The 10,361-nt window shown below is 41.2% G+C and overlaps 1 protein-coding gene across 3 annotated transcripts in view; it reads right to left on the reverse strand.

Moving 5' to 3' along the window:
* The window catches only part of NCKAP1L (NCK associated protein 1 like), a 41,247-nt gene extending 30,886 nt beyond the window's left edge, over positions 1–10,361 (reverse strand). For all 3 annotated transcript variants that reach the window (XM_035002468.1, XM_035002467.1, XM_035002469.1), the window contains exons 1-4: positions 10,206–10,361; positions 9,040–9,150; positions 8,012–8,104; positions 165–221 (exon numbers count right to left, since the gene is read on the reverse strand). In XM_035002468.1, coding sequence (XP_034858359.1) covers positions 165–221; positions 8,012–8,104; positions 9,040–9,150; positions 10,206–10,307 — 363 coding nt within the window. In that variant the 5' untranslated portion in view covers positions 10,308–10,361. The remainder of the gene's footprint in view (positions 1–164; positions 222–8,011; positions 8,105–9,039; positions 9,151–10,205) is intronic.

Below are 10,361 nucleotides of genomic sequence, written 5' to 3' on the forward strand. Positions count from 1 at the left end.
ATTATATTATATTATATTATATTATATTATATTATATTATATTATATATTATATTATAATCCTGAAGGAATAGCCATTCCTCCAGTCCCTTCCCAACCCACACTATCCCAACCAAGACCTTTTCTATGGCTCTGAGGATAGAAAAGAATTACAAAGAATCTTACAATATCAAAATGGCACTGGCAGGCATCAATGGTGTTGAGAAGTTCATATACATGATCCTGGGGGTAGAATTGGAAATGAGAATGAATAAAGGATAAAGAGAAGATGACATGTACTACCAGAATTTTAAGGGAAAGTTTCTCTCCCTTATCGGTCCTAGACAGCCACCAAATAACATAAGGGAAACATTGCTGAATAGAGGGAGTTCCTTCTCAGAAAGCCAGCAGTGGACCCCTATCAAGCTTACCCTACCATATGCTCCTGTTTCCAAAGGCACAAATCACTACTATATTATGCACACTCTCTGATTTTATCATCCCAGTTCCCCTCCCTCCACAAAAAAAGATTATAAAATGAAGATCATCTGATAGGCCCTTTTTTTTTATTTTATTTAAATTCAATAATTAACATATAATGCATTATTAGTTTCAGAAGTAGAGTTCAGTGATTCATCAGTTGTATATAACATCCCATGCTCATTACATCACATGCCTTCCTTGAAGCTCATCACCCAGTTACCCCATCCCCCTACCCCCCTCCCCTCCAGCAGCCCTCAGTTTGTTTCCTATGGTTAAGAGTCTCTTGGGGCGCCTGGGTGGCTCAGTTGGTTAAGCGACTGCCTTCGGCTCAGGTCATGATCCTGGAGTCCCGGGATCGAGTCCCGCATCGGGCTCCCTGCTCAGCAGGGAGTCTGCTTCTCCCTCTGACCCTCCTCCCTCTCATGCTCTCTGTCTCTCATTCTCTCTCTCTCAAATAAATAAAAATAAAATCTTTAAAAAAAAAAAAAGTCTCTTATGGTTTGTCTTCCTCTCTGATTTCATCTTGTTTTATTTTTCCCTCCCTTCCTCTATGCTCCTCTGTTTTGTTTCTTAAATTCCACATATGAGTGAAATCCTATGATAATTGTCTTTCTCTGATTGACTTATTTCGCTTAGCATAATACCTTCTAGTTCCATCTACATCATTGCAAATGGCAAGATTTCTTTTTTTTTTTTTTTTGATTGCTGAGTAATAGTCCACTGTGTATATATCCCACATCTTCTTTCTCCATTCATCTGTTGATGGACATCTGGGCTCTTTCCATAGTTTGGCTATTGTGGACATTGTTGCTATAAACATTGGGGTGTAGGTGCCCCTTCGGATCACTACATTTGTATCTTTGGGGTAAATACCCAATAGTACAATTGCTGGGTCACAGGGTAGCTCTATTTTTAACTTTTGAGGAACCTCCACACTGTTTTCCAGAGTGGCTGTACCAGCTTGCATTCCCACCAGCAGTGTAAGAGGGTTCCCCTTTCTCCGCATCCTCTTATAGGCTCTTTCTAAGATACCAGAAATCAGGCCCATTTTTATTGATGAATCCCAAAGTTTGTTCTTGGATTCCATCTCCTGCTCTCAGAAATTAATCATTAACAAGTGGGAATACTACCCAATTTTCTATGTGTTTCTATTTACTGACCACCTACTATGTGCTAAATATTTACAGGTCATTTGTATATACTTCCTTTAACCCTCATTCCAGTGTGATAGGGATTTTTTTCTTTTCATACATAATTTTACCTAAATAAATATGCGGTTTTATTGTGGATACCTCCCTGCCCCTGACATTAGCACCCACCCTTCATCCTGTGCCAACCCCCGGGTAAACCAGTTTAACAACCCAGTATGGCCTTTCTTAATTTTCTCCCTATTTATACAATCCTATTCAGATAGAGAGGGGAAAAAAGAAAGAGCTAGAGAGACAGGTTTTTGATCATCATTTGTGTTAGAAAATTGAGATAATATTGTACTCTTCTTGCCATATTGCTTTTCTCATTCAACCTTACCTGCTGAAAGTCCTCCAAGTCATCTGGTAGAACACTAAAGCACTTCTTTTTAATGGCCACATAATAGCCCATGATATGGCCAATTCATTCAGCCTTTTTCTCACTAATGGACATTTGCTTTGTTCCCAATTCCTGGCCTATCCTTTGTTCCCTATTCCTGCCATATTGGTACTTTCATTTTTACAAAAGCGGAACTGCTAGATCAAAAAGTATATATATTTTTATTTTAAAAATACGTTGCCAGGGGCGCCTGGGTGGCTGAGTTGGTTAAGCGACTGCCTTCGGCTCAGGTCATGATCCTGGAGTCCCGGGATCGAGTCCCGCATCGGGCTCCCTGCTCGGCAGGGAGTCTGCTTCTCCCTCTGACCCTCCTCCCTCTCATGCTCTCTGTCTCTCATTCTCTCTGTCTCAAATAAATAAATAAAATCTTTAAAAAAAAAAAATACGTTGCCAAAGACTTGAGCAGATCTTTACAATAACAAATACACAAATGGCCGATAAGCAAATGAAAAGATGTTCAATGAGATTAGTCGTCAGGGAAAAGCAAATTAAAACAAGATACCATCATATACCCATGAGAATGGCTAAAAATTAAGTCTGATAATAGTAAGTGCTGATAAAAATGGGGAACAACTGGAATACTAATATATTGCTGACAAGAAGAGAAAATGGAACAATGACTTTGGGAAAAAGTTTGGCAGTTTCCTATAAAATTAAACACACACATACCATTTGATTTAGCAATTCAACTTCTAAATTATTTACCCAAGTGAAATGAAAAATACATTCCCACAATGATTTGTACTCAAACGTGTATAGCATCTTGTGCATAATAGCCAAAAATATGCATAAGGGAGACACAACCCAAATGTCCATTAACAGGTAAATGGAGAAATTGTATCCATACAATGGAATAGTACTCAACAAAAATAGGAAATGAGGGTGCCTGGGTGGTTCAGTTGGTTAAGTGACTGCCTTTGGCTCGGGTCATGATCCCTGAGTCCCAGGATCGATTCCCCCATCAGGCTCCCTGCTCAGCGGGGAGTCTGCTTCTCTCTCTGACCCTACCCCTCTTGTGGTCTCTCTCTCTCTCTTTCTCTCAAAGAAATAAATAAAATCTCGGGCGCCTGGGTGGCTCAGTTGGTTAAGCGACTGCCTTCGGCTCAGGTCATGATCCTGGAGTCCCTGGATCGAGTCCCTGCTCGGCAGGGAGCCTGCTTCTCCCTCTGACCCTCCCCCCTCTCATGTGCTCTCTCTCTCATTCTCTCTGTCTCAAATAAATAAATAAAATCTTTAAGGGACGCCTGGGTGGCTCAGTCGGTTAAGCGTCTGCCTTCAGCTCAGGTCATGATCCCAGGGTCCTGGGATCGAGTCCCGCATCGGGCTTCCTGCTCCGCGGGGAGCCTGCTTCTCCCTCTGCCTCTGCCTCTCTCTCTCTATCTCTCATGAATAAATAAATAAAAAATCTTTAAAAAGAAATAAATAAAATCTTTTTAAAAACATAGGAATTGAATTGTAGTTACATGAAACAGCATAGATAAATCTCAAAAACATTATACTGAGTGAAAGAAGCCAGACATAAAGGAATGCATACTGTATAAATTCTAATTATATGAACCTCTAGAAAAGAGAAGAAAATTCTAATCTAGAAAGTACATTAATGGTTGCCTATGGGAAGTGGGAAGCCTGCTTCTCCCTCTCCCACTCCCCCTGCTTGTGTTCCCTCTCTCACTGTGTCTCTCTCTGTCAAATAAATAAATAAAATCTCTAAAAAAAAAAAAAAAAAAGGTTGCCTAGGACCAGAGGTTGGGGAGGCAGGGATTGACTGGGGAAAAAAAGGCTCAGAGAACATTTGGAGGTGATGAAAATTTTCTTTTTTTTTTTTTTTTTAAGATTTTATTTATTTATTCATGAGAGACACAGAGAGAGAGGCAGAGGGAGAAGCAGGCTCCCTGCTCAGCAGGGAGCCCGATGTGGAGCTCGATCCCAGGACCCCAGGATCATGACCTGAGCTGAAGGCAGACGCTTAACTGCCTGAGCCACCCAGGCACCCAAAGGTTATTTTCTATACTGTAACTGTGGTGGTTGTTACATAGGTGTATATATTTGTCAAATTTTTTAAAATGGGGAAAAAGTGTTTCCATATTATCTTCCCCAAAAGGCCTTATCTAAATCAACTCATGGAGAAACCAAAGCTAGGAGCTGTTAAGATACTTGCACATGATCAAAAACTAGTAAGGGATAGTACCAGAATGAGAACATGGAGCCCATGATTTTCCCCTCTGTACTACATGACTTCTGAACCTGTCTAGCTCTATGTGACTTCAGTTACTGGGAGGGCCTTTCTACAACTCCTTCTTGCAACCCAGTTCCCACAGGTTTTAGCTCAGGTTTGCTTTCAGCCACTCACACAATGTCACTACATAAGTCTTATCCTCTTAAAGGTAAGAATCAGAAGAGAATGGAATTAACATTTGTTGGCCTCTAAGCTTACTATATGCTCAACATTAAGCTAGATGTTTTCCATGCATTATCTCATTTAATTCTCACAAATACCTCACATAGGAAATCTTATTTCCCCATTTTACAGATAAAGAAACTGGGATTCTTGTCTAAAGTCATACATCTGGTAAGTGTTAAAGCTGAGATTTGAGGTCTGTCTGATTCAGAGCCTATCTACCTTACAGTGCACAACACCTCAGTGTCTCTATTATCCTTCTTGCCCTAAATGAGCCATACCATACACCCTGGGCTCCCAACTTTACCAATGCAGCACCCAGCAGTTTCTTAAAATCCCCTTTGGACTCCAACCTTTCCTAGTGAGAGGCTGCTTTATATGCATCCAGCATTCTTTTAACCACCCCCACCAGTGCCTACCTTCTTCCTCACCACTACTCTCAACTCCAAGATTAATAACTTCTGACCTGACCCTCTTTCAGATTTTACAGTTTTCCATGGCCCCACTTCTCTCTTCATTGTGTGTTGAGTGGCTTGGATTAGCCCCTTTGGGTAGACACAGGGCGCCCAAAGCAGGGTTTCATATTCTTGCATCACTGAAGAAATACTGATACCATCACAAACGTGGATTGCTCAGATGGCTCACATTTGTGTTATTTCTTAAATTCATAAATAATACATGCTAACTGCAGAAAAATTAGAAAATACAAACAGGCATAATTTTAATTAGTTTTTAAAACCTCTCAAAATCCCACCCATCAGAAGTTCAAATTTTATTTATATGCATGTTTATCCAAGTAAATATATGCTATATTAGGGACATCTAATGTCTTACTGTATTATAATTTGCTTTTACATTAAAGAACATGTTAAGACCATTTTTCCTTTTTTTTTTTTTTAAAGATTTTATTTATTCATTTGACAGAGATAGACACAGCGAGAGGAAACACAAGCAGGGGGAGTGGGAGAGGGAGAAGCAGGCTTCCCACTGAGCAGAGAGCCCGATGCGGGGCTCGATCCCAGGACCCTGGGACCATGACCTGAGCCGAAGGCAGACGCTTAATGACTGAGCCACCCAGGCGCCCCTGAACATTTTTCTATGCCGATTAACATAAATATATATTAACATCTTTCACAGCTGTATATTCATTTATAGGCATGTACTCTGAACTTTTAACCAAATCTTTATATATTGGATACATCAATTATCAACTTGTCGCTATTTTTTTTAAGATTTATTTATTTATTCAAGAGAGAGAGAATGTGTGTGGGCGCGCGTGCGTGCACATGCACGGGTGCGGGGAGGGGCAGAGGGGGCGAATCCCCAAGCCAACTCCCTGCTGAGGATGGAACCAAAGCCAGGCTCAATCCCAGGACCCATGAAATCATGACCTGAGCCAAAATCAAGAGTCGGACGCCCAACCGACGACGCCACTCAGGTACCCCTCAACTTGTCACTATCTTAATGCAACAGAATACACTCTTTTCTTTTAAGAGTACATTCTTTTTTTTTTTTTTTTTTAAGATTTTATTCATTTATTTGACAGAGAGCTAGAGAGAGCACAAGTACGCAGAGAGGCAGGCAGAGGGAGAAGGAGAAGCAGGCTCCCCGCTAAGCAGGGAGCCCGACGTGGGGCTCGATCCCAGGACCCCAGGATCATGAACTGAGCCGAAGGCAGACGCTTAACCGACTGAGTCACCCAGGCACCCCAAGAGTACATTCTTTTACATATCTTTGCACTTCTGATTATTTCCTTAAGAATAATTTCTACGGGGGCGCCTGGGTGGCTCAGTCGTTAAGCATCTGCCTTCGGCTCAGGTCATGATTCCAGGTCCTGGGATCGAGTCCCACATCGGGCTCCCTGCTCAGCGTTCCCGCTTCTCCCTCTCCCACTCCCTCTGCTTGTGTTCCCTCTCTCGCTGTGTCTCTCTGTCAAATAAATAAATAAAATCTTTTTTAAAAAGAAGAAAAATTTCTAGGGAAAAAAGAAAGAATAATTTCTAGAAGTAAAATTGATACATTAAAAAGTATGTGTTTTTAAGACTTTTGAAACACATTATCAATTTGCCCTTCAAAAACATTATACCAAATAATTCTTACAGTTGGTTTACATTTACAAAAATAGTTCCTGCTCATTATTTAAAACTCAAATAAAGGGGCGCCTGAGTGTCTCAGTCGTTAAGCGTCTGCCTTTGGCTCAGGTCATGATCCCAGGGTCCTGGGATCGAGCCCCACGTCGGGCTCCCTGCTCCGCGGGAAGCCTGCTTCTCCCTCTCCCCCTCCCTCTGCTTGTGTTCCCTCTTTCACTGTGTCTCTCTCTCTGTCAAATAAATAAATAAAATCTTTAAAAAAAAAAACTCAAATAAAAATACCATCTATATAGTATTGCTACCAAATATTACAACCAGACAAATAACAAATCAGACAAAACCAAATTGAAGAATATTCTGAAAAATAACTAGTTTGGACTCTTCAAAAAGGTCAGTGTCATGGAAGACCAAAAAAAAGGCTGGGAACTATTCTAAAGACTACAGAGACATGACAATGTATTCAATGTATTATCCATGAGAATGTGAACATGGGCTATACATTAAAACTAATAATATTGTAACAATGTTACATTTTCTGAGTGAAATAATTGCTTTAGGGTTATGTAAGAAAATATTCTTGTTCTTAGATATATGCTAAAGTATTTAGGAAGGGAAATGTCATAATATCTGCAACTAACTCAAATGGTTCAGAAAAAAAATAAAGATAAGCAAACATGGCAAAATACTAATGATTAGGAACTCCAGGAGAAGAGTAGAAGAATATTCATTGTAATACTCCTGAAATTTTTCAGTAGATTTGTAATAAAATATTGGGGAATCATACTTAAAATACGTGAATACTTAATAATATTTAAAATGTATAGTTTAGGGGCGCCTGGCTGGCTCAGTCGTTGAGCGTCTGCCTTTGGCTCAGGTCGTGATCCCAGGGTCCTGGGATAGAGCCCCACATCAGGCTCCCTGCTCCGTGGGAAGCCTGCTTCTTCCTCTCCCACTCCCCCTGCTTGTGTTCCCTCTCCCGTTGTCTCTCTCTCTCTCTGTCAAATCAATAAGTAAAAATCTTTTTTTAAAAAGTATAGTTTAATAAATTAAAGCTGATCATAATTCACCCCAAAGGTAGTTATTTCTAACAGTTTCATGTATAATGTTCCAAATCTTTCCTATGTACATACTATGTGTATAAGCCTACGTATCCTTTTAAATGAAATATAATTATATCAGACACTATTGTGTAACTTGCAACATAAATGAACATCTACTAGGGGCATCTGGGTGGCTCAGTTGGTTAAGCATCCGACTCTTGATTTCAGCTCAAGTCATAATCTCAGGGTCGTGAGATGGAGTCCCACATTGGGCTCCTGCTTGAGATGCTCTCTCTTCCTCTTCCTCTGCCCCTCCCCCCACTCGTGTGCTAAATACATAAATAGAATCTTTTTTAAAAAATGAACATCTACAAAAGAAGGAATAACCTCTGAAGAATAATGCCTACACTGGGGACCTGGGCTGGGAGAGCTCACCCGAAATTCCATGACATCCACAAATGACTGGTAGTAGTTGGTGAGAAATCTAATTATCTCAGATTTTTCCCGATGTACTGGTCCTAAATGTTGCTGAGAGAAACACAAAACAAAAATTTTAAAACACAAAATAAGAAGACAATTGATCAAAGTAACCCAAGAAGAATAGGAGTTATACCTAAAACATTCTTTTTTTTTTTTTTTTAAGATTTTATTTATTTATTTGACAGAGAGAGAGCACAAGCAGGGGAAATGGCAGAGGGAGAGGGAGAAGCAGGCTCCCCGCTGAGCAGGGAGCCTGATGCAGGGCTCAATCCCAGGACCTGGGATCAAGACCTGAGTGAAAAGCAGACACTCAACCGACTGAGCCACCCAAGCACCCCTACCTAAAACGTCTTGAAGAGGCTTGAAATACACTGGCAAAGTTGGAAAATATCCAATACTTTGAAGGTCTTAAACAGTGGAGATTCTCTAGAAAGAATGATGCATGTGATCCTGACTAGATACAGAATGCTAAATGAGAGGAAATTTCAAGGTCCCTTTCAATCAAGGAAGCTTACCATTTATATTAAAGTCAAAAGAGGCAGAGTGAGAAGATGCTACAGGTACAATGGTAAGAAATCTAGGGCTAACATTTAATAGGGGAGAAGTAAAGGATAGTTCATGAGATGCATAACTAAGATAATTAGCAAGGAAACACTAAGTTGGAAATAGGAACAGCAGAAAATATATTCACCCTGCTGGGTTGATCAAACTGTCTTCCTCTACAAGGACAAGGTGTTATCGTGAATCTTGCAATGGAGAAAGAGGCAATGCTTTATTCTAACCTACCCTGAGAGAATCCCATCTTATCTCAGAATTCTCAAGACTACAAGAACCTGAAGCTCTGTGATTGAGCGCAGGAAAACTAAAAGAAGGCTACTCCATCCCTTGCCAACTTCAAAGAAAGGCAGTCAAAAGAGGACAGTTTAAGCCACCCAAGTGTAAAGTTATTTCAGAGAAAGGGGCAGAGGGCACCATGTTCTCACCGTGCTGTTTCGGACATCTATGTTGGGAAATTTCTTGTTGATGTACTTGAGAGAAGATTCCATGGACTTTTCCAGTAAGAAAGGTGGCTTGGATTTGGGGTCTGAACAAGTCTGCACCAATAAAACACACTGTATTTTAACCCTTTCTCCCATCCCTCCAAACATACTTCTTCCTGCTGCATTCATTTACACACGGTCTCTCTTATGGAAAGGGAATCTGGGAATTAATTACAAAAGCATAACAGCAGATGAGAAACAAGCTTCAGGGCATGAAGCCAACTATCAGTAGAGCTGAACAACCTGGGTATCTTGTCTTACCAAGAGGAGTTCAGTGTCTGCTCAGCCCCAGTACAAAGAGGAAGCTCTCTCCCCACCCCTCAGCTGAAGCCGGAAGGAGTGAGAAAAGCAGCTGCTTGGGGGTTAGATTTCATGGGTGAGTGTGTCACAATGTCCATATGTAAGTATCTCATCCCAAAGCGTGTTTGTGGGGGACATGGGGTCAGAGAAACCATGTTTTATTACATTTTGTTTTATTACAAAATGCGCAAAAGTTCCCTCTCCCTATTTTCTCTTTCAGAAACTCCCCACACTTGCCCATCTTTATCTCTTCACTTCCCTAGGCCCAGCCCTTCACCCCCTAGCCTGATCTTGTCCCCAGCATCTCTCAATTCCACAGTTCCTACCCTAAGCACACACACACAACTACAGCATGAACTCTCAGACACTGAGTACCTCAGAAGGCATCTACCCATATTTTATTGAAATATCATATCTACTTTTTCCTTGGAGGGAAGTACTTCCATGGAAAAGTTTTTGCCATAGACCCCACTTTGTATATATTCAGAGTATGGGGGATCAGCAATAAACAATGAGACCCAGAATTCTAGACCCCAGACCTTTATTCAAGTGACTCAGAACAAAATTATTTCCTACCCCCATATACCCAGCAGAAAGCAGACACTCTCACTGGAGCAAGATTCATACCTAGAAAAAGCCTCCCCTTCTGCCTCCCGGCACTGGCTGGCCTATGTAATCCGAGTGACTGAAGGCCAGTTAAAACCAGCGGGGAAAGAAGAGGGAGTCTAACCCCTGGAACTGCCGGCCTCAGGGTCCCCTGTCCTACTCTTGCTGGAATAAGTGGTACAAGTCCAGTTGCTCATGCTTACCTTCTTGATGTTATACATGCGGATGAGAACCCCCTGACCTCGATCATTCAGGATAGTGAGCTTCTCGGCTAATTTATGCTGGTAGGCAGAGGTCAAAGACATGATGGCCACCGAGAGAGCGGAGTATCCGGACAGCAATGTCTAATCTCCCCAAAC

Source organism: Mirounga leonina, unplaced genomic scaffold (genome assembly GCF_011800145.1).
Source record: "Mirounga leonina isolate KUSES-001 unplaced genomic scaffold, KU_Mleo_1.0 Mir_126, whole genome shotgun sequence".
NCBI classification, from domain to species: Eukaryota; Metazoa; Chordata; class Mammalia; order Carnivora; family Phocidae; genus Mirounga; species Mirounga leonina.